Here is a 26,413-nt window from a genome sequence, read left to right as displayed (position 1 = left end):
CATAATAACTCTTCTAACAAGTGTACAGTAAATTCCTGTTTATAATGGTAAATCTGAATTTTATGAATAATCTCTGGTAGCTTTATAACAATATCTGCTTAGGAGGCAGCGTGAGATAGGTCGAGGCTATATTGAGAGAGGAGGCATGTTCAGAATGCTGCTGAAAGTCAAGTAAATTTTTCAAATGTTAATTAATAATATTAAATTAATTTAATGTAGATTTTTGTTTTATATGGGTGTGTTATAGATTGAATTATTTAGATTTAACGAAAAAGTGCATATCTGCATTAAAACAAATACTGTACATGGCACCAATTGCACAGCAGAACAATGGTGGCCAAGATGTGTTTGTTGGGCAAGTTGAATATGTGAGATTTTGTTCGGTACAGTATATGAATGTGTGAGAAGCATTTGTTACAAAACTGAAAAATTTATGGAAGGAAAACAAGATTGGTGAATGAATATGTAATATGGGATTTTGAGAGTGCCAGAATCCTTGGATAACGCAAAACTTAATCCTAGAAATACACAGAAAGGACGCTTTATGGAAAGAATTAAAGCGATATCCAAATAACACAGCCTTAAAAACTGAATATAAGATAACAAGGAATCACCTTACAACACAAATCAGAAATGCAAAAAAAAGCTACTACAGAGACAAACTAACCTCCGCACAAAACAACATGAAACAAACCTGGCATCTGATCAATGAGATGCTAGATTTTGTTCCCAACACCACCGCTTCCGAAACCTTAAAACACTGCTTCATGAAAGACGTAACACCTATCCAACAACTAGCAAATGACTTTAACCAATACATTGCAGACTCCATCCAAGTACTGCACAGAAATATTCCCCCATTCACAAAACGAGACCCTCCACTTGGACCATAATCAAAACAGACATTATGGTTCCCAACCATAAAAGAAGCAGAACTTCCCTCTGCAATACATCAAATCAAACCAAACAAAGGCCCAGGAATAGATGGTATCAGACCTAAAGATATAAAGCAACATGCAACTAGTTTAAGTCCTATCCTACTAAAACTAATAAATAAAATATTTAAAACAGGACAGATACCAAGTATGCTAAAGACCACCATAATACACCCATATACAAACATGGAAAAAGAAATTTAATCAGCAATTACAGACCCATAGCAACATTACCAATTATCAATCAAATTATGGCACGGATCATACTGAAGAAACTCACAGCATACTGAGATCTTTCATATTATCCCCAAAACACATTATGGTTTTCAGAAAAATAAGGGAACAACATCTCTCTTGGAAGACTTTACAGACGTAATTAATACGGCCTTAGACAAAAACAAAATTGCCATCGTAGTCTTTATTGATCTAACTAAAGCATTCGATACACTTACACATCAAACCTTGTTAGAAAAGCTGAGGCATGTTGGAATAGACGGGCCTCTTCACAGGTGGTTTACAAACTACCTTCAAAATAGAAAGCATATCACACGTATCAGGTCAAACCGAAGCAGAGAGCTATCAGTAACCTGTGGAGTACCACAAGGAGCTGTACTCTCCCCAACTCTATTCAAAATTTACACGCATGATATTAATCAGCTACCACTCAAAGGTAAGATATTCCAATACGCAGACGATACAGCAATAATAATAATAATAATAATATTATTATTATTCAGGCCTCCATGGACTCGAAAGACTCATCGTGGGAGGTCCTTCCTAAGAACATAAAATCTGTCAACTCATTGAGGGGAGATCCCCCTCCTAAGAAACACAAAGTCTGTCATACCACTCCTTAAACTCATTGACCGCTCTCACCACTCCATTAGGCAATGCATTCCACGGTTCAACCACCCTCCATGCAAAGAAACCACTCCTCACCCTCTTGCTCACAGTTTCCAGGGATGGCCTCTTGTCATCACTCCTTCCCGCTGTTCAACCAAGCGAAAGAACTCCCCAGTGTCAACCCTGTAACCACCTCTCAACAGTTTTAAAGTCTCAATCATATCACCTCTCCTTCTTCTATCCACCAAACTCTGCAGTCCACATTCCCTCAGCCGATCCTTGTAACTATCCTTGTACAGTCCTGAAACCAACTTTGTCATCCGTCTTTGTATCCTTGCCACAGTTAATTTTTCCCCTTCAAATCCTGGAGACCAAATCTGAGAACAATAGTCCAAGTGTGGTCTGATCAGAGACTTATAAAAGGGAATGATAACTCTCTTATCTCTGCAGATCAGTGTCCTTCTCATAATTGCAGCAATCCTCTGTGTTTCCTTCACCACCTTTGCAATATGTCCCCTAAACTTCAGGTTTCTATCAACCATCAGCCCCCAGATCTCTTGTCTCCTCTACTTCCTCCAGCATAACTCCTTCCATAGAGTTTGCTGCATCCCACCTCAAAATCTTACATTTTGCTGCATTAAACTGACATCCCCATTCATTTGCCCATCTATCTAGCTTATTCAATTCCTCTTGCAGGGCTACCACATTTGCACTATTACTAATAATCCTTCCTAGCTTCGCATCATCTGCAAACAACTGAATATCCCCTTGCAATCCACTGGCAATGTCATTGATATAAAGGTTAAACAATATAGGTCTTAGTATTGAGCCCTGTTGGACCCTACTTGTAACCCTCTGCCTCCTTGAAACTGCTCCACCATACACAACTCTCTGATACCTATCAGACAGCCAATCCTGAATCCAGTTGACCAATCTGACATCCAGACCCATGTGCTGCAACTTAAATATCAGCTTATCATGAGGCACCCTGTCAAATGCCTTTGCTAAGTCTAAGAAAATTGTAGTATATGCCTTTCCCTCATCTAATGTTCTTGTAACTTTATTATAAAAGGCTAGCATACTGCTAAAACAAGAGCACCTTTCACAAATCCATGTTGACTCTCACAGATAACATTACCCACATCTGCCCAATGTTGTATACGGTCCATCACTACTTTCTCCAAGATCTTAACAACTACTGATGACACACAGACTGGCCTATAATTAGACACTTCCAGTCTGTTACCACCCTTATGCAATGGCACTATCTTACCTTAATTCCATTCCTTCCCACCTTTCCTGCAGCCAAACTTTCATTGAAAAGCCAGGTTAAAGGCACTGTCAGTTACCTAGCACATTCTCTCAAAACTCGTGGTGAAATACTATCCAGTCCCAAAACTTTACTTACATCCAGAGTACTCAGTATCTGAAACACACTCTCCTCCTGTACCTATAAACCTCAAACCTGCCCTATCCCTCTAGCATTAAAACTGACTCCTCTCGGATGAAATACTCCAATAAAGTGTTCATCGAACAATTCCACTATGTCCTCTGCATCAGTCACTCTATTCCCATTTTTATCGCACAATATCATTCTTCCATAGTCATTTTTCCTCCTACTGGCCACATAGCTAAAAAATTCCCTAGGATTTTCTTTGGATCTTAGGGCCAATCTCCTCTCATATTCCAGTTTCGCTTTCCTTACCACACTAGTCACTCTTCTGGCCTGTGTCTTATATTCTTCATGCATCCTCTCTTCACCTGTCTCCTTATATCTCTTCCATAGCCTCTTTTTCGCATGCAATTCCTGTTTATTATTGTTTGTCATCCACTTTACTCCAAATCGTGTCCTCTTCTTCACTCGTGGTATACAACTTACCATTGCTGCTAACAAATATTCTTTCACAATTTCCCACGCACTAATGATATCCTGGCCTTCCAATTCCTCTCTCCATGAAACTTCCCGAAGTTGACATCTAAGACTATTATAATCACCTGCTTTATAATTCCACATAAGTTCCCGTCTCTTTGATACTCCTGCATGTCTATTCATTTTCCAAGTCAAAACCATATGGTCACTCTCTCCAACTGGTGGGAGAGATGTCATCTCAGTTATTATCAACTCTTCTGATGCTATAACCAAATCCCAAACTCTTGAACCTCTTGTTCCCTCTGTTACATGTTGCCTAAGACATTTGTCCCTCAAGAATTTTAGAAATTCCATTCCCCTATTGCTACATGCATCTTCTTCTCTCCAATTTATACTACTGTGGTTAAAATCCCCCATAACAATCATTCTTCTTGCACTTGCCAAACTTAGCTGTCTAAACATTTCCTGGTCTCCATCCTCTGTGCTCCTGGGTCTGTAGCAACACCCCACTAAATATCCTGTCTTGCCTACCTCTATCTCACACCATATGCTCTCAAAATCATTTGTCTCACTTCCTTCCAAAGCCTCCACTCTTAGAGGACATAGGTCATCACTTATAAGCAGTACCCCACCACCATGCTTTCCCCTCCTATCCTGACGAAAAATGCTATACCCAGCGACTTCTATTCCTGTTATTATATCCCCTTCTGTCAGCCACATCTCAGTGATCCCAATAATTTTTGGTCAGGCTGATGCTCTCTGCGCCACCAATTCCTCTCCCTTATTCCAGATACTCCTGGCATTAGCATAAAACATATAAATGCCATTGTTTCTATACCCAGCATTATCCGTTCTAGACTCCACTGGGCTCACTGCTACCTGACATCGTCTCCCTTCTCCCAAGTATCCATTCCCACAAGAGGCCACCCCTGCTATCATCCTCCCTGGGATACACTGACTTGTTCAGAACAGCAATCTCTCCAGATGCCTACGTCCTTCCTCATTCAAATGTAAGCGGTCTCTCGCATACAATTCCTAACTTTCCTCAAACGCACTCCAAGCATCCACATATACCAGTCCTCTCTTGTCACACATTCCTGCTATTATGCCATTCAATATCACAGCTCTTATGCTCAGCTCATCATTATCATACCTAGGCAACACGCACACTATTTTTCCTCTCTCTGTCTTCTTCCGTACAACCTCAAGCAAAAATCTCATATCTCTCGCTGCCCAACTTACATTACCACTCAAGTCATTTGTTCCTACCATCACAATCATCTCATCCACTCTTTCACCTCTCTTAATTGCCATAGCCACCCTTTCTATTGTTCCTCCTGGCAAACACTCCTCACGCATCCTATCTTGAACATCACGGATCATAGAGTCTCCATGCATTATACCTCTTACCATTCTCTCTCTCCTATTGTTTCCATTCTCTTCTCTTCTTTCATTCCCATAGGTCTCTCTCATTCCCTCTCCTCTACTGCTATTCTCTCTTCTAGCATTCCCATACCTCTCTCCCCTACTGTTTCCATTCTCTCCTCTTCTAGCACTCACATATCCATCCATAATAACGCAAGCATAGCCCAAACAAATATGCAACATGACATAAATCTGATCATAGACTGGCTCACGAAAAACTCCATACACCTAAACTCAGAAAAGACAAAATTAATGATATTCAGAAATCCACTGACGACCAGTTGATAAGAAATATATAACCATCCAGCATCCACTTTCCAGCACAAAAAGCACACAGAACAGCAAAACCACTACAATCACTCAGGTCGAAACAATACGATACCTTGGAATTTACTTCGATGCAGATATGAACTGGAATAGCCACATAAACCATCTATACAACAAACTCCGAACAATAAGTTGCAAACTCTACAGGTTAAAAGACATAGTTCCCATACGCCTAAAAACACTAATATACAAAGCACTATGCCAAAATATACTAAGATATGCTATAACAATGTATGCTTTCTGTGCACCCTACAAATTAAATAGATTAATGTCGCTACAGTATAAAATGATAAAACTGATCTTTTGGGAACAAAGAGAAAATAATGACTTTATATACATTGCAATGTCAGAACACAAAATACTGACAGCAAAACATTTATGTCACTATGCAGCTTTGCTAAAACATTATTTCGATACCAACTACAGGACAGTCATAAATACATACCGTATAACAAGACCTCTGACTACTAATTATATCACATATAAATACAATAATCACTACAGAAAGGCCACACGAAACTTCTACATCCCAGACATGATAAACAAATTACCTTTTGAATACAGAAACCTTACAAACTACAATAGCCTGAAAAGAGCTCTAAGGCCATACTATGAACAAGAAAGATGCACCCAAAACACAATACAATCTTAATGAAACACAACATATTCGTTCAGGCTTCCAGTTCAGCGACGCATCAATACATTCCGAGTTATTGTGTGTGTGCGTGCACGAATTTCTCAATCATAGATTCGTAGCTTCCCAACACAGCAAAAAAAAAAAAAAAAAAAAAAAAACATAATAACCAACTGTGTCATCCTCAGACAAGCTTCATATAATCTTCAAGGATGAAAGCAAAGAAATTAGTTCTCATACAAGATGTATCATATGTAACCAAATGCATGTAATGTACGTATCACATGAAAACCAACGTATGTAATGTATGTAATGTATCATATGTAATCAAATGTATGTAATTATTATTATTATTATTATTATTAAAACAAGACCTCATGGAGTCAAAGACTCATCTAGGAGGTCCTTTTATCTCACACACATCTCATCATACCGGGTCTTAAACACATTCAAACTCCTTGCAGACACCACACTCTCAGTCAAGGCATTCCAATCATTCACAACTCTGCACGAAAAAAACCTGCCTCTCACTCCCCTACTCACACCCTCTTTATACAGTTTCCAGGTATGACCTCTGGTTCTCCCCTGATCTCCCACTATTCTATGTAGAACTTCTCACACAATTGATCCTATAACAACCCCTCACCAACTTGAAGGTCTCTATCATATCTCCCCTCTTCCTTCTCTCCACTAGACTCTGCAAATTACATCTTCTCAATCTTTCCTCATACTCGACATTCCAGAGGTCAGAAACTACCTTAGTCAGTCTCCTTTGGACCCTTTCCAACATCTCTTCATCCTTCTGAAAACCAGGTGACCAAATCTGGGCACAATAGTCCATGTGTGGCCGAATCAAAGCCTTATACAATGGAACAAGAATCTCCCTACTTCTACACGTCAGTGTCTTCCTCATCATTCCCAGAAGTCTTTGTGTTGTCTTCACAATTTTGGCGATGTGTCCCCTAAATTTTAGATCCTTATCCACTATCACTCCCAGATCTCTTATTTCCTCTACTTCCAACAATATATTCTTACCAAGCATAAATTCTGCATCCCATCTTTGTTTTCCAAATTTTAAAACCTTACATTTTGCAACATTGAACTCGCATCCCCATTTGCTTGCCCAATCACTCAATTTATTCAAGTCTTCTTGCAAGGCCACAACATCTTCACTACTCTTTATGGTTCGTCCCAACTTTGCATCATCTGCAAACAACTGAATATCTCCATCCAAATCTTCGCCAATATCATTAATATACAAGTTAAATAGTAATGGCCCTAAAACAGATCCCTGAGGCACTCCACTAGTGACTTTCCTTTTCCTGGATATTGCACCCCCATACACAACTTGTTGATACCTATCAGATAGCCAGTCTCCAATCCAATGCACTAATCTAATATCCAACCCCATCTGCTCTAGTTTGACTGTCAACTTATCATGAGGTACTCTATCAAAAGCTTTTGTGAAATCCAAGTATATTACTGTGTATCCTTCTCCTCTGTCCAAGGAAGCAGTCACTTTATTGTAATAAGTAAGTAGATTACTAAAACATGACCTCCCTTTAGCAAATCCATGCTGTCCATCAAAGATTATACCATTGTTGTCAACCCAACTCTGGATCCTAGTTCTCACAAGCTTCTCCAACAACTTAACCACAACACCTGACACACAGATAGGCCTATAGTTTGATGCTTGAGTTCGATCACCTCCTTTATGAAGTGGCACAATCTTGCCCTCCTTCCACTCTTTAGGGACTTGACCAAGTGCAAGACTCGTATTAAAAAATATGTCAAGGCAGGTGTCAACACTCTGGCACATTCCTTCGGAATATGCGGTGATATATTATCAAGTCCCACAGCCTTATTTACATCTAGTTTACTCAACTCCCCAAACACCTCTTGCTCACTTACAGTCAGTCTCTCCTCCCCATCATCAACTGCTCTTAATCTCTCCATGAAGTCACATTCACAAGATTGAAAGATCTTTATGAACTGCTCATTAAGTATCTCCACCACACATTCTGCAACAGCTGTCTTTATACCATTTCCTCCAATCAATGTCATCCTTCCATAATCATTCTTTCTTTTGCTGGCTACATATCGAAAGAACTCCCTAGGATTCTTTTTAGCTTCATTAGCTAACTGCTGTTCATACCTCTCTTTAGCTACTCTCACCAACCAAGTCACTCTCCTTGCCTGGTCTTTGTAGAACTCATGAAATTGGTTACTTCCACTTCTCTTATGCTGCCTCCACAATGCCCTTTTTCTCTGTATTGCATGCTTAATCTCTTTATTCATCCATCTCACACCTAACTTATTTAACCTTCTCACCCGTGGTATACATTTAGACATTGCATCCACTAAATATTTTTTGAAAATCCCCCAAGCTGCATTGATCTCTTTTCCAGCTAACTCCTCATTCCATGCTACACCTGCAAGCTGTCTCCTGAGCTCTTCATAATCACCCCCCTTGTAGTTCCACATATACCCTTTTTTCACAGGGGTCCTTGCACTGCTGGCAACCACCCAAGTAATCACCTCATGGTCACTTTCACCAATTGGTGGATGATTTGATACCTCATTGATAATTACATCCTCCGATGAGATGACCAAATCCAAGACCCTTAATCCTCTTGTGCCCTCTGTTACATACTGTCTGAGGTAGTTATCCCTCAAAAACTCAAGAAACTCATTTTCTTTACTTCCAGTTGCTATCTCTTCATTACAGTCTATATTGCCATAATTAAAATCACCCATAATGATCACCCTTTTCTTATTTGCTTGGCTTATTTGACTATACATTTCACTATCACCACCATCCACATTACCAGGTCTATAACAACATCCCACCAAGTATTTGATTCTATTCACCTCTATCTCACACCATACTGCCTCAAAACCACTGGCCCCATTTCCCTCTTGCATCTCTACCTTGTATGGACATAACTCTTTCTCTATCATCAATAGCACTCCCCCTCCCTTTTTACCCCTTCTATCCTCACGAAACACATCATACCTTTCCATCTCTATTCCTGTCAGGATGTCATCCTCATCTAACCATGTCTCACTTATTCCGACAATCTCTGGGTGCACAGACGCAATTAGTGCAACCATTTCATCTGCCTTGTTTCTTATACTTCTAGCATTGGTATACAAACACAACAACTCATTTCTGGATCTACAGCTAGTTCCACTGATACCACTCACTCGATGTGATCTCTCCATGCTGGACTGGGGCCATTTCCCTTTCTGCTTCTTCATTTTAGAACCCTTTGCAATTCCATCTGTTTCCTTTTGATCCCTGATCATCCCATTACTTTCCTGCCTACACATTCTCTCACCTCCTCTTGGAGCATCCACCTTTCTCATGCTGTGTATCCCTGTCCACCCTGAGCCTCGCCGTTTCCCTGCTCCTCTTGCACACCCATTCTCTCATTTTCTATACTCATACCACTCACTTCCACATTCATTTCCACTCCTTCAATCTCTCCTGTCTTACTCTCCTGCTCTTCCACATCACTCCCCTCTCGATCTGATTCATTCTCTCTATTCACTTCTCTACCTTCCAGCAGCAGTCTCTCCAAGCGACTCACACCATAACCACTCAAATGCAGTCCATCGTTCCTATATAATGTATATAATAACTGTAACAAATGTATGCAATGTAATAAAAAAAAATTCTTTTAAATGTAAATTATGAGTTTACACTGTTATGTTTGTGAGAATAAGGAAATATAGTATTTAGATTGCATATGTGTAAATACTGTTGTATAATCATACCTTTTCAAACTTGAAAAAAAAAATAGTAAACTACAACATGTAATATTATACAACTTATGTAACTCTGAACAATATAATTGTAAATTATTATTATGATTGTTATTTAAAAAAAAAAAAAACTGTTATCATCATTACTATTTAAATCTCATTATGTGTAGTACAAAGTGCTGAACCTTGTAAAATAATATACTGAATAGATGATCATTGTATATATGTAAATATTTGAAAGAACAATAAAAAAAAAATAAAAAAATCTGACCTCCATTGAGTCAGAGACTCATCATGGGAGGTACACACTATTTGCACACAATGCTCATCCAACCATGCCTTCAATGTGTCTACATTCACAACACACTCAGGCAATGCATTCCACTCACCAACCACTCTCAATGCAAAGAACCTTCTCCTCACTCCTCTGCTCCCACCCTCCTTATACAGTTTCCAGTGATGGTCTCTTGTTCTATCCCCTCTCCCATTCTATGAAAAATCTCTTCCATGTCAACCTGATAACTGATAACAACCCCTGACTAGCTTATCTGTCTCAATCATACCCCCGCCCCCTCCTATTCACACGGCTTTGCGACTTAGATCTTTCAATCTGTCCTCGTACTCCACTTTCCAAAGACCACTGACTGCCTTTGTGAATCTTCTCTGGACTCTTTCCAACATATCCTCGTCAGCATGAAAACCTGGTGATCAAATCTGTACATAATAATATAAGGCCTGATCAAGGCCTTATACAATGACATCATAACCTCTATTTTTGCATGTCAGGGTCCTCTGAATCATTGCAATTACCCGATTTGATGTCTTCACAACTTGTGCAATGTGGCCCCTGAATTTCAGGTCTTTGAGAGATCTGTGAATGATGGTGGACAAAGACCTGAAATTCAGGGGTCACATCGCACAAGTTGTGAAGACATCAAATCGGGTAATTGCAATCATCTAATCTGTTCCCTTTAAAGTTTTCCCACCAAGTGTGTACTTAGTATTCCATCGTTGTTTACCAAATTTCAAAACCTTACACTTTGCAACATTGAACTGACAGTTCCACTTACCTGCTCATTCATGCAATCTATTCAAGTGTTGTAAGACCATAACATCTGCTTGACTCTGAATTGCTCTCCCCAGTTTTGTATCATCGGCAAACAGCTGCATATCACTACTTAAACACATCCCCAATATCATTAACATACAAAATGAACAACAATGGTCCCAAAACTGCCCCCTGAAGTACACCATTAATGACCTTTCTCTTTTAGGATACTGAAAACCATATACAACTTTCTGATACCTATTTGATAGCAAGTCACTGATCCAACTCAGAAGTATATTATCCAATCGCATGTGTTTCAATTTATTAACAGCTTGTCGTATGGCAGTTTATCAAAAGCTTTTGCAAACTCCAAGTACATCACTGTATGAGGGTGGTCTGAAAAGTTCTCAGCCTAACGATGAAAAAACAAATTTATAATTTCAAAATTATTTTTATTTTTCAACATAATCTCCTTCAAGACTAATACATTTATTCCAGCACCATTATCCCATCCCTGTAGTGGTTCTCGGTAAGATCTGCAAAATACCCCTCTACAGCTGCAATCACCTCTTAATTCGAAGAAAAATGCTGACCAGTGAGGTAGATTTGGGAAGAGACAGAAGTCAGAGGGAACCAAATCTGGGGAATAGGGTGGATGTTCAAACAATTCATAGTGCACATCCCTTAATTTTCCCATTGCCAAAACACCTTTGTGGGCAGGTGCATTATCCTGATGAAAGATGATTTTTTCTTCTGAAAAACAGATCCTTTCTCACTAATTTTTCTGTCTAGTCTGGTTAAAAGATCGGAATAATATTCCATGGTTATTGCTTTACCCTTTTAAAGATAATTAATAAACGAAATGCCTTTAGCATCCCAAAACACCGATGCCATGACCTTTCCTGCTGATAGAACCGACTTTGTCTTCTTTGGTGCTAAGCAACTGGCTTCTGTCCATTATTTTGATTGCTGTTTGGATTCTGGTTTGTAATGGTGAATCCAAGTCTCATCCATAGTAATAAATCGAAGCACAAAATCAGTTTTATTCTTGTTAAACTGTTCCAAGCACTGTTCAAAGATTTTCATGCAGTGCGTTTTTGATCTGCTGTGAGCAATTGCGGCACCCATCTTGCACAAAGCTTTTTTATTTGCAATTCTTCATGCAAAATATATTCTACGTGTTCTTTTGAAATGCCTATAGTCTCGGCAATTTCACGCAATTTGACTCACCGGTCATCCAACACCACACCGTTCACTCGATCAATGATTTCTGGTGTTGTTACACTTTTTGGATGTCCTTCATGTGGATCATCTTCAAGGCTGATACGGCCACGTTTAAATTCGGCAGCCCATTTCTTAATTGTCGAAAATGAAGGAGAAGAGTGTCCATAAACTTTTATGAACTTCAAATGAATTTCTTTTGGCGTTAAACCTTTTACGAAGAATTTTATAACCGCACGATACTCAATTTTATCCATTTCAAGGAATACACAGTCAACATTTTTGCTTTAGACAGCTGCATAAAACAAACTACTTGGTAGAATGACTTGCAATTTCACATGGATGCATATGACAGATGTACCAACTTAGAAAAAAAATCTTGCTGATAGTGTTGCCTTTTATGGTCGAGGCCGAGAACTTTTCAGACCACCCTCGTACATGGCCAATGAGCTGAAGGTAGTCCACAATAAGTCTCCCACATTTTTGGCAAATTAATGCAACTATACGTGAGATTAGGATAGTGCTTCAGTGCTGATGCAGACTCCAAAACTATCTTCTAGTATCAATGATAGCATTTTGGAAGTCACAATGACTTCTGAAATATTAAGAACCAACGTATATCTGATATACTTCTGGTTTGATACTCAGAATATCAATACTCCTGATGTCATTACTAAGATTTTAATTCATCATTTTAAACTTTTATTTATCAAAAGTTAATTACGTATATTCACTTCTGATTTTATATATATACCAAGTATGGAAGTGATATCAGATGATCTCAGAGAAACATTAAAAAAAAAGCACTTTATTTTTAACAGCACTCCTGTAGTAATGTTGTTTGTTACCAGAGCAACCAAACTACATCAGTATCACTTATTTTCATTTTTAATTCAACTTTTTGTACTGCTTTTCAGTATTTCTAATTATTTAAAACTGAATTGACATCATTTAGCAAACTTCAATAGAAATCATATACATAAACTTTCAGGAAATTACATCAAGTCAGTTACTTTGTATTGCTTTGAATTATTAAGCTAAATTTTGGCCTTAAAAATTATTTAAACTAAAATTCAGAGTGCTTGACAAATTTCAAGCATTCTGTATGTGAAATTTGTAAAGATTCCAAATAGAGCAGACTTGATCCAGCTAGCATGGAGTTGTTATATAGGTACAGAAAGACAAAATAAATTAACAGGCAACACATTTTAAAAAATTTCATAAAAAAATACTATGTATATATAATTATTATTATTCGTGAAACCTCCAAGCAGTCTGAAGACTCATCGCGGGAGGACACCTACTGTACAACTCCCTACTGTACAATAATATGATAATATAAAGATACTCAACATACTTACCATAATATAATAAATTTAGTTTAATCCTTTATCCAAGTGTGAGCAAACAAAGTTTGCACCTGAAAATATCTTCAGGACTGGGGTAAGATAGTACAACACCGGGCAACTCATAGCAAAGGTGGACCAAGCTAAGCACCAAGGTGGACCTTTGCTACGAGTTGCCCGATGTTGTACTACCTTACCCAAGTCCTGAAGACATTTTCAGGTGCAAACTTTGTTTTCTCACACTTGGATATAGGATTAAACTAAATTTATTATAGTCTAACCAAGTAAAAAATAAACTTTCAACATACTTACCATAAGTGGGAAGGCTATCGAAGTTGGCTTGTAAGACTTCAAAAGCCATAACATTATCAAACATGCCAGCTGAATTGCAGTAAAAATATGAACACGTGTTGTGGGAACATGGCGTAGAAACATGTAATCTGGTTGATATTTCTGGGGCATGAAGAAGATCAAAATGCGATCAAAAAACTAAAATAAAAATAAAAATTTATTGTTACCAAGGATAATAAAAATTAAAATGTAATAATAAGCTTAAAAAATGCATAAAATTTAAAAGCAAAATTTGTTTTGAAGAAAGGTATTGTTTCCAAACAAAGGGCATTTTCTTAGAACAATTCTTCTTCTTCTTCCAAATGAAAATTGGGTTTGAAGACTTTTGTATACTTAAACTGTGTTTTCCCCCATATCCTAGTCTTTTCATCATGCTAATCTTTATTTTATTATTTTTTTCAATTAATTTGCCTTTTTTCTAAAAATATGCCAAGTAGAATGTTATTTATCATTTCACTATTGCAAATGAAATAGTTTCCACTTACCTGCCTAACTGCATATGTTGATATTTTTATGTTGTACTCGTACCATCATATTGCATGTGCAGTTTAAGTGAATATACTAACAATTTAGTCAAACTATACCCTACATTACTTCCTTATTCTGAAAGAATGAGGAAATAAAATCGACCTCTTTAATTTTTGATTTAACAGCTAATATTAGCTGCTAAATCAAAAGATAAAAAGATCATACAAAGATCATATGTAGCAGAAACACATGCAACAACCACAAAAATTAAACAAATTAATCCACTCATTGAGATGAAATAAATTATATATCACAAGAAATCATATATTCTTGTTAGATATAATTTATTTCATCTCAATCATTTACCCAAGTGTAAGTAAACAAATTTTGCATGTGAAGCATCTTCACAACTAGGCTACTTGTGTATACAAGCTGTTATATACACATCAGTTGCCTCAGTATATCACACAATGCCAAAGCATTATGGGAAGAGCCACTACTCAGAATGGTTTTGACCTCTACTAAAGTTTCATTAGTAGGAGCCAGACACAGGAAGATAACAGGACTGACTCAATGCAGAAGTCATATTTTCCATATATAAAAGTAGAGTATCACCTTATTGTTAAAATATTCTGGATGAGAGATAGTTGTCAGAAGTTTTTTTCACTTAATTACAAAGTAAATTATATTTGAAGACTTTGCATACTTAAACTGTGTTTCAAGAAAATTATATTCTCATTTATTCCTTTGTCCAAGTGTAAGCAAACAAAGTATGTACATGAAGTATCTTCATAGGTAGGCTACTTGTATATAGAAGCTGTTGACCTCATGTCAATTGCCTTGAAAAGAACTTTCAAGCACCTATCTCAGATATTTACTTATCTAGGATATTTTAATATTAAGGTGATATATGCATTTTCACTATTGGTATATGAAAAATATATGACTTTGAGGCTTAACTTCATCAAGTCTCAAAAGCAGGTCAGCAGATGATAAGAATGTATTGGAAGGGACAACTGTAGCCAGATGTCAACAATCTGTTCTGTTGCTAAGTTGTCCATGAATCATAGAGCACATTCTTATATCTCAGTAGGAATTGGACTATTGTGGCAATGAAATAGAAAAGATTGTGAGCTGAAGTATTTGAAATGTCACTGTTGGGGAGGATTAATGCAGTAATCAGAGAGAAGGGAAAAAAAAAATCTTAAATGAAAATAAGAAATATTGAAGAAGAAAATCACAGAAGGATGATGAAATACCTGGAACACATAAAAACAAAAACGAATTGTAAACATGCTGAAAGGAAAAGAAATGGAGGAATACAGGTACATGTTCATCAAGGATATAACTGGTAAGATGAACTGGAAGAAGATAAGAAAATAAAGAAAAATGCTGAAGAAGAGAAATCTAGAAGGAATTCACCACAGTGACAAGGCTTGAAGTTTTGGAGAAACTTCATGAAAGTTATTTGAAGCAACATGGTCAAAATCCTAAAGGGGAATATGATCTTGGATTTCATAACAGAGGAATTAGCAATGGATCATATTAATTATTTAGAGCTCCCTATGCAATAGTGATCATAAACTTGAATAAGGTCAAATGGAGAGGGTGATAATTAGAAAGTAAAATGGATAATGGAAATAGTTTTAATGCATATGGATACCACTAAAGCTTAGCATGCATATAATGCTAATAATTCGTAGCAATCTTTAAGTCTGCTCTGAGAAGATATTATTCATACAGCTATGTATTAAAAAAAAAAGCTATAGAAAGAATACAGATCTGCAAAATGAGCCGTGAAGTATAACAATTAAGACAGAAATGCTCAGATTAATCTAAAAAACCTTCATAGAGATATGCAAAAAGGAATAAGGATAAAATTAATGAATTAAGCCTAATTAGCTCCTCATGAATAATTCTGAATGATCCAGTTGGAAATGAGAAAGAATTTAATATGTGAAATGGTCAATTAGAAGACTGCTTTGAAGTTAAGATTTATCTAATGATGTAATACCAGAGGATGAAATGGTCATTATCGTAAATGGGTAATGGTGGTAAGCAAATGTGTGTGTCTGGGTTAACATTCCATTTCATAAGGCAAATTGATAAAATGGTCAATTAATGTAATAAACAAGATAGTGAAAATATTAATTAAAAACTGTATTCATGATATCCACTACAAAAATGCGATCACTTGATGAGCACAATTTAACATAGGTTTCTGTGGGTTAGCAGTTCAAAAGAAAGATTCCAGTATTGTGACCACATGTTTATTAAGATAAATAAAAATAAACAAACCAAGTTTCGTATGTCATTTGACTTACATCTTCAGGGGTTAAAGGTAACTTTTAGTAACCGTTAACCCTTGAAGATGTAAGTCAAACGACATACAAAACTTTCGGGTTTATTTATTTTTATTTATAAACATGTGGTCACAATACAGGAATCTTTAAGTTTGAACAATTTAACATAGTTTCATTAAGGGGAGATCAATTATGCCAAGCTGCTTACTTTTTATGAAGGTCATGAAGATCAAGGTACCAGCTACGATGCTATTTGGATTTCAGCAAAACCTTTGATAGTATTCCACATAAGAAACTGATAATTAAAATGTGCAGCTGGTATTGATGATTATCTTGTAAGATAGTAGTAAACAAGGAGGGAGGGGATAACTCAGGGTTCAGTGCTGGGTGTTTTTTTTTTTTTTTTTTGTTATTTGTTTGTTTAAGAAATGCATAAATAAGACTAGTTTAAATGTTAAGATTAAAGTTTCCTACTTTGCTGATAATGTGAAGATGGTCAACTGTTTGGATGATCTCAGCTCTTTACAGGAAAGTGGACAGAGAACTGAAGTTTAAAATTTAATGTGAACAAACTGTAATATAAACCATTCTGTAAGCAGCTATTATCTGATGAATATATACTGAAGGAATCCTTTTAATTAAAAGTTAAAAACAAAACAAGAATCAAGATATTTTGGTTAACATGGAATTCAGAAATCACACTGGCACCAGATAACTAATAAAGCAAAGAAGACTTCAGGTTTAATTAAGAACTTCATTGAAGAAAATAGGAGGTCACAATATCATTAAATAATTTTCTCCATCAGGTAAATTCGGATTACCATTTATAACTTTATACACCAAAAATTTTAACAGATGTGAAGGAATCAAAGATATTCAGGGATTTACTAATTCCATGGAGGGATTAGGTTAGTGTTTTGATAAGGATAAATACGTTGGAGATCATCGCGTTATGCCAAGGATTATGTGAAGGAGTTCGCCATTATATATATATATCTCAGGTAAGCATATTTTAATATTTTAAGCATGAACAGCTTAAGTCCAGACAACTTTATCCAGTCCCTGGATAGGAAGCTAGCGCTCGACCTCCTCAAAAAACTGCTGAAGAAATTTGAGGTAGAGTGGTCAGGGTACTTAAACCTATATTCAGCAACAGAGGACTCTACAGAAGGGGACGATTCATCACCTGGGGAAGAAGGGAAGATGAACCTGATAATCTCTGCTCCCACACCAACATATCAAGCAGAAACCCATGCTCAAAAAAAGGGTAAAACAGCAGAGACTCCGACAAACGAGGGGATGGAAGAAGATGCCCACAACACTGACCCCCCCCACTCTCAACAACGAAAAAGTCCCGCAAATTCTACTACGGGAAAAAGAAAGATGGTCAGCCCTCAGGCCCATTATGCAAAACCAACAAATTGCCTACTCATGGGCAAAAAACATGGACGACGGAATCAAAATTCAGCCTGCTACAGTGGATGACTACAGACACCTCACAAAAACTATGGACAAGTCAGGCATTAAATATCATACTTTTTCGCTGAAATCTGAGAAAAATCTAAAAGTTGTACTAAGGGGAGTAACAGAGGACATCACCACAGACGAAATAGCTGAAGACCTCCGCCTCCACGATTTTCCACTTGTCAAGGTCAGCAGAATGTTGCAGGCTGACAAGAGTCCAATGACTCTAGTACTCGTAGAGATACAAAACATCCATAAGAATATATACAACATAACAACGATCTGTGGTCTAAAAATCACAACTGAACCTTTAAGAAAAAGAGCCTCATTGGGCCAGTGCCACAGATGTCAGAAATACGGACACGCACAGAAACTCTGCAGAGCAGACTACAAATGCCTCAAATGTGGACCAAACCACCCCACAACAATCTGCTCAAAGCCAAGGACCTCACCAGCCAAATGCGCGAACTGCGGGGGCCCCCCACCCAGCAAATTACAGAGGCTGCAGTCACTACCCTAAGAACAAATCAGACATCAAAAGGAAACAGATCTCCTCTCAACCCTGCCCACAGGCACCAAAGTCGACAGCTGCCCAGTTGCCTGACACCCAGCAAAGGACAACAAAACACCAGCTCTTACAAATGGAAAGCACCAACAGTCTGGAAAGCCACCTTCAAAGCAGCCCGCCCATCCAAAGATATCCAGCAGGACCAACCTCTTCCAAACATGACAACAGTCATCACAGTCTCATTGGCAAACATGCTTCAAGACTTCAGTAAATCCAACCCTTCACTAAACTCCACAAAAAGAAATTCCTAAAAGAAACTCAGACCATCCTATCAATGCTTGTTAATGAACAAAACTAGATTACTCCCAGACTCACTACAGATCGTCGCTTGGAACGCCAATGGCCTAAAAAACAAGATACTGGAGCTTCAAGAATTCTCTCACAGATACGACCCCAACATCATCCTAATCAACGAAACTCATTTAAGACCTGAAGACAATCCAAAACTGAGAGGCTACTCTCTATATAGAAATGACCGACTGGACTACAGAAGTGGTGGAACAGCCATATTCATCAGGAACTGCATCAGGCACAATGGAATAGCCAACCCCCCAACCTCCAATCTAGAACTCACCAGTGTCGAAGTCCACACAAACTCAACTGGAAGATTTAAAATCTATGCCGCCTACAACTCCCCTGCTAAGACCCTGCTATTTTCTGACTTGGATGCTGTCCTGGGCGTAAATGATTCCATCATCGTCGCTGGGGACTTAAACTCCAAACATCCCTTCTGGAACAGCAGAACCACAAATAAAAATGGGCATATCCTCTTCAGCTACACAGGATTAAACAACGGCGTTGTAACAGGACCCACCGAACCAACCCACCACAGCCCAATTGGCACAGCCGACATCCTAGACATTACTATCCTGCACAATATCAAATACCAGTACAGCCTTCAAGCACTGAACGAATTATCATCAGATCACAACCCAATCCTACTTCACTTAGGGATCAAAGATCAGTCACCCCTCCCCCAAACCTCCATTGTCTGAGAGAAACTTAGGAGAGTGCTACCAGAACACATTGGTCCGGTTCCCCACATAAAAGCTAAGGAAGAAATAGACATGGCAATAAAGAACCTCACGAATCATATCAATAAAGCCATAACAGCATCCATGATTACCTACAAACAAAACCGTCTCCCAGAAGAAATCATGGACTTAATAAGGGAAAAAAACAGACAAAGGAAAAGATACCACAACGTGCTCCCCAGGACAAAACAGCCCTCAACAGACTAAACAAATCTGTCCGGGAAGCTCTCCAGAACCACAGGAATCAACAATGGGAAAACAAGCTCACCTCCATCTCCACAGAAGATCATTCCATATGGAAATTCCTAAACAACCTCAGGAACAAGCGCAAATCCCTCCCCCTCCAAGCAGAACAGCACCTAGCATACACAGATGCTGACAAAGCTGAAGCTATAGAGAAACCCTAGAGAAACAATGCAGTCCTGCATATGAGAACCTAAACATCAGTCACATATACAAGATTCATTGTAAAGTCAAGCTCATCAAAGTAAATCATCCCGATGACAATCCAAGCCCTATTAAGCCTACCTCACCTACCGAAATAATCGGCATCATCAACCACCTCAAGAACAAAAACGGCCCAGGTCCCGACGGCATCACTAACAAAGTCATCAAGGTACTACCACGCAAAGCCATAGCACATCTGGCAAACATCATAAACTTCATCCTCAAATGGTGCTTCTCCTAGTCATGGAAAATAGCCGACATCGTCCCAATTCACAAACCAGGCAAAAATCCACACCTGCCAGAAAATTACCATCCCATCAGCTTGCTATCCAACTTGGGAAAAATAGCAGAGAAAATCATCTTCATCAGACTCCAAGATCATGTCAACCAACAAAATATCATTCCACAAGAACAATTTGGCTTCCGTCAAAACCACAGCACCACCCAACAGATCCATAGACTGGTAGAATACATCACCACAGGATTCAATTGGAATCAGCACATCGGAGCTGTCTTCCTAGGCATCTCAAAGGCCTTTGATAAGATCTGGTATCAAGGCCTCTTCTACAAGCTTATCATTGCAAACCTTCCACTAAACATGATACATCTGATTAAATCATACCTCACAAACAGGAAGATGCAAGTGAAAATAAATGAAACAGTCTCAACCCAACGGAAAATCCTGGCTGGAGTTCCTCAAGGATCACTGCTAGCCCCGATCCTGTTCAACATCTACATGGCAGACATCCCTCAAAATCCTCTCACATCCACCATTGCCCTTTACACAGATGACACGGCTATACTAGCCAGGTCCTGCCAACTTCATCTCGTAACCAAAAAACTACAAGACACCATCCTGAATCTAGAAACATGGTTTACAGACTGGCGACTACAATTAAATCCCCAGAAAAGCACATCGATACTCTTCACAAGAAGACGAGCATCCCCCAAAGGAGACATCACCCTGTTCAACTCAAAAATTCCCCGGAAAACTGAAACTAAATACTTTGGAATACTCCTCGACAAACGATTATGCTTCAACAGCCACATCAAGAGCACATGCACCAAAGCTTCAAAAGTTATCGCCCAGCTGTACCCCTTGATCATCAGACACAGCAAACTAAACACAAGAAACAAAATTCTACTCTACAAGACAGTGATCCGCTCCACAATTATATATGCCTCCCCAGCCATACCTCCAAGACAAACATCCTCAAGCTGCAAAGACTACAGAACAAGTGCCTGCGAATGATCCTGGATACTCCGTGGTTCATCAGGAACGCCCAGTTCCACTGGGACATAAATATCCCCTACATCTCTCCACTACTAGCCCCGATCCTGTTCAACATCTACATGGCAGACATCCCTCAAAATCCTCTCACATCCACCATTGCCCTTTACACAGATGACACGGCTATACTAGCCAGGTCCTGCCAACTTCATCTCGTAACCAAAAATTCTACTATGCTCCCTAGCAGAAAAATTCTTTATGAAAACATCTATGCATCCAAACCAACTAATACAACAAGCTGGAAACTATGACGGTAATGACCACTGGAAACATAAAAGACAAAAAGCCATCCTAACACTCAACGACGTGTAACCACTCCTGCCCACTCAGGACGAGTTAAAATAGCTCACAAATCTCTCCCATCACTGCTCCCGAAACAGACAACAGGGAATATAAAAAGCATTAAGCTTCACCCTCTGTGCCATATATGTCCTGTCCTGTAATTCCATGGAGGGATTATATCTTAATATGTAAGAAAATCAAGTGGGTGGCTGCATTTAGCTAACATGAAATATAGAGATGAGATATAGTTGAATATATCGAATTGAATATATTGAAAGCTCATAAGTTAGCTCTGGGTGGGTGGGTGAGTGAGTGAGTGTGTGTTCTATGTGACTTGCACCCACAAAAGTAGTAAATCTATAGTGTTAGTACCAAGGATGGGCTATATCCAGTGACATATTTAGGTATTTGCTGTCCCTCCTCATATTTAATGAACATGTTGATTTACATATCGTAAATTCGTAATATAAATAACTATATATATATTATGACTCACCCAAAATGTCCTAAAATATTCTATGTCTTGCCGCTCGCCAATAGACTCAACTTACAATGAGGAAAAGAAAAACATTTCTCTACTTGTGAGTATATGTGGCATATAAGTTACATGTTATAATTACAAAAATGAGAACCTGGAAATTTCCCCCTTGCTGCTCTAGGCCTGGGCCTATACCTGAATATGCCACTGGCTATATCATCAAATTCCTGATATATATATATATATATACACCCTAAAGGGGATGTACAGGATATTATTATAGTAATGAACTAATTTTTTCATGTAGTACTACCATACTATCAATAATTTTCTGCCAAATTAATCTCATCTGTCAAGACTCCAATATTATCAGATCTTGTATTTCTGTTTACTAAGCCACATCATACTGCATCAACCTATCAAAACCTTGGTCTTTCTCTGAGTCTTCTTCCTGCCATTCTGCCAAAAAACTTGTTTTGCCAACTTTCTTCTCCCATTCTGTTTAAATAACATACCACCCACGATTAGCTTTGCTAACATATTCCTGAATGCTAACAAAAAGTTCTTTCCTAATATCCTCATTTTTAATATGATACTATCATCTGTTCATCCCCTTATCGTTTTCAGAATTTCATATCTGTGGTCTCCAGTCTTTGATCAAGTGTTATTTCTAACCCAGCTCTCAGATTCATAAATTAAAATTGGTTTGAACACTGTCTTGTACACGCGTGGTTTAGTGTTTTGACTAATTTCCACATAGTCAATGAGACTTTTCTTATTTATCACATCTTCTCTCTCTATGTGAATTTATACACATCTTTGTGATGAAACATGGTGTTAATAATAACTAGTCCATGTCCTAAACAGAACTCTAGCAAGTACTTACCACTGTAACAAAATTCTTAAAGAATCTTTCGCTGCAATGGAGCATAGTGGTTCTTCTCCCCTCCTCCAATCTAATTCTTTTTAGTGTCCAAGGGATGGTCCACCAGACCTGACAGACAGTAGTCATGATGACAGATGTTCATGCAATTCGCTGGTCTGGTTGGCTGAGTGGTTAGTGTATTTACTCTCCAACCAAGAGGTCGTAGGTTCAAATCCCACAGCGAGCATGGATGTTTGTAAATGCTTTTTGGTGTAAGATGGATTTCATCATCTGGTTTGAGACCACTATCTTGCTTATCGAAGGTCTGAAGTGGCTTGAAAAAGTTCCATGTTTAGTCTCTAGAGTAGGTTTTCCAAACCTGGGCAAAAATACAAATATATATTATATATATAAAATCAATAGGGGTGCTTAAGGGTCAAAGCTGTATAACTGAGAGGAGACCTCCACATAGCCTTTAAAGGAATGCGGAGAACCGACCAGGGCTTCTGACCTAATGTCCAATCCTCACCTTCTCGTGGTGCACCCTGTTGGGTATCTACTTTGATACTGAATGAACGAGGATGGGCTGGCAATTTGGGATTTAGCCGACCAAATTGTATTCTTATTGGTTAAACCAAAATAAAAAATGATGGTACAACATGACAAAATTTCATGCCGGCTGGGGCGTCGCCCGGTTAAACAAGCCCCCGTTGTTTTTGCCAGGGAACCAGGGCGAACAGCGAAAAGTCAGCTACTGGAACAAATCTGAAAACAAACCCCAACTCAACATCACCAGAGTTAAAGATCGGTACTATCAATGTAAGAAGCCTGAATGGCAAAGAAATGGAGCTAGCTGAGGAATTAGATAAGTACCAGATCGACATAATAGGGGTGACTGAAACAAAAAAGACCAAAACTGGTGAGATCTTTCTGAGCAATAAATACAAAATGTTATATTCAGGCAATAACAATCAAGGAAAAGAAGGAGTAGCCATAGTATTCAACACAAAATACGAGGCTAATCTTCTTGAATGGCAGTCAGTCTCAAGTAGAGTAATGTGGGCAAATATGAGAATGGGGAACTGGACAATGAGACTTATTTGTGCCTATGGTCCCACAGAAGGTTCTACTAAGGTAGAAGTGGAGGAATTTTTTGAGGCTTTAGAAAAAGCAACTGACACAATGAAAAAGGAAAAGTTGGTCCTTGTTGGGGATCTAAATAGTAGAGTAGGAAATGATTGTGAGACATACAAAAATATTTTGGGAAAATTTGGAGAAAAGAGCAAAGCTAATAATAATGGCAAATATCTGTTGGATTTCTGCTCAGGACATGGACTGGTTATTACTAACACCATGTTCCAACATAAAAATGTGCACAAATTCACATGGAGAGAAGAGGCAAGGAATAAGAAAAGTCTCATTGACTATGTTATTGTTGATAGTGATGTTTTCTCCCTGGTGCAGGACACCAGAGTGTACAGAGGATTTGAAATTGGAAGTGATCACTATTTAGTCTTGAGCAGGATAAAATTGAATTTCATATTGAAAAGAATAACATGTAAGAAAGTTTTAAAGCAAATAAAAGTTGAGCAGCTCTCAGATGTAAACTGTAGACTAGAATACAGAAATATTATTGAAAAGAAAATGAAAGAGTTTGAGAACAGGAATCAAACCTTGGAGATTCAGTGGCAAACTCTGAAGGAAACATTGATTGATTCTGCCAGAGAGGCATGTGGTGAGGTTGTGTGCAAAGATAAAAAATCAGAACTCCCTGGTGGACACAGGAAGTTAAAGAGGCAGTGAAGGAAACGAAGAAAGCATATCAAAAGTTCCTGGCAAATAAGTCAGCTTTTACTCTTACAGAATACAGAGACAAATGTAAGAAAGCTAAACAGTGTGTAAAACTAGCTAAACAAAAGTCATGGGAGGACTTTGGCAAGAATATAGAAAATAAATATCAAGAAGGTGGCAAAATATTCTGGAGGTTGTTGAAGAAGCTTAGGAATGGAGGAAAGAGTGCTGTAAAAGGAATTAGAGATGATAAAGGTGAAATGAAAACAGGAGAAAAAGATATCCTTGAAGTATGGAGTAATTACTTTGAAAAACTGCTAAATGAAACAAGCAGTGATGACAGCACAGTGATAAAAAACACTGACCAGGCATGCAGTCAGGAATACATATCCATACTTGAAGTAGAAAAAGCCATCAAAGGCTTGAAATGTGGAAAGGCAGCAGGAGTAGATGATATTCGACCAGAAATGCTGAAGTATGGTGGTATAAGAGTCTTACTGTGGCTGCACTGCATAGTTCAGAAAGCCTGGACAGAGGGACGAATTCCCGATGATTGGAGTAGAGCTCTCATAGTACCCATATATAAAAAGGGAAATAAAACTGAATGTGAGAATTACAGAGGTATTTCCCTACTGAGTGTTCCTGGCAAGATCTATGCAAGTATACTTGAGAAACGGTTGAGAAGAATTGTGGAAGAAAAGCTTGGTGAAGAACAAGCTGGATTCAGGCCAAATAGAGGCTGTCAGGATCAGATCTTCACTTTACGACAAATAGTCGAGAAAGCATGGGAATATAACAAAGATCTGTATTTAAGTTTTGTCGATTTGGAAAAGGCATATGACAAGGTGCCAAGAGAGAAGCTATTCAATACGCTACAGTTATATGGTGTCAATGGGGCATTATATCAAGCAATACTTAGTCTTTATTTGAGTTGTGAGTCAGCAGTTAGAATTCAAGGAAGTACAGGAAGATGGTTTAATGTTAAATCTGGTGTGAGACAAGGATGTACATTATCCCCTCTGTTATTCATTATCTATATGGATCACATTATGAAGGAATGTGGTATTAAACCTGATATCAAAATTGGAGATGTTAATGTCAGCTCTTTGCTTTATGCGGATGATGTTATACTTCTAAATAAATCCGCTACAAGTCTGCAAGATTCTCTGACTAAATTGAATAGCTGTTGTAATAGATATGGTATGAAGGTCAGCAATAAAAAGACAAAGACAATGAAAATAGGCAGAATCATTGAAAATGTCAACTGTGTTGTGAATGGAGAACCTGTGGAACAAGTAAAACATTTCAGCTACTTAGGCACAATTTTTACTGAAGATGGTAAACTAAATATAGAAATAGACAACAGAATCAGCAAAGCTGGTATCGTGGGAAGTCAATTGAATAAATTCATATGGAATAAGAAAGAAATTAGTCGGAACACTAAATTAGCTGTATACAAGACTGTGTTCAAACCAATTTTAACTTATGGATCTGAGAGCTGGGTCAGAAGTAAAACACTTGACCAAAGACTAGAGACCGCAGATATGAGAGTCCTGAGAAAGATTAGAGGCGTGAACAGATGGCATCAATGGCAATATCATATTAAAAATGAGGATATTAGGAAAGAACTTGACATTGTCAGCATCCAAGAATG

The 26,413-nt window shown here is 38.1% G+C and overlaps 1 protein-coding gene across 4 annotated transcripts in view; it reads right to left on the bottom strand.

Moving 5' to 3' along the window:
- The window catches only part of Ndae1 (Na[+]-driven anion exchanger 1), a 511,154-nt gene that overhangs the window by 45,159 nt on the left and 439,582 nt on the right, over positions 1-26,413 (bottom strand). For all 4 annotated transcript variants that reach the window (XM_090413203.1, XM_090413196.1, XM_090413188.1 and 1 more), the window contains one exon: positions 13,730-13,906. In XM_090413203.1, coding sequence (XP_090269329.1) covers positions 13,730-13,906 — 177 coding nt within the window. The remainder of the gene's footprint in view (positions 1-13,729; positions 13,907-26,413) is intronic.

Source organism: Typopeltis vanoorti, chromosome 2 (assembly GCF_054136105.1).
Source record: "Typopeltis vanoorti isolate ZY-2024b chromosome 2, IOZ_Tvanoo_1.0, whole genome shotgun sequence".
Taxonomy (NCBI): domain Eukaryota; kingdom Metazoa; phylum Arthropoda; class Arachnida; order Uropygi; family Thelyphonidae; genus Typopeltis; species Typopeltis vanoorti.
The sequence above is the reverse complement of the archived record's forward strand: the minus strand, read 5'-3'. Positions and strand labels throughout refer to the sequence as shown.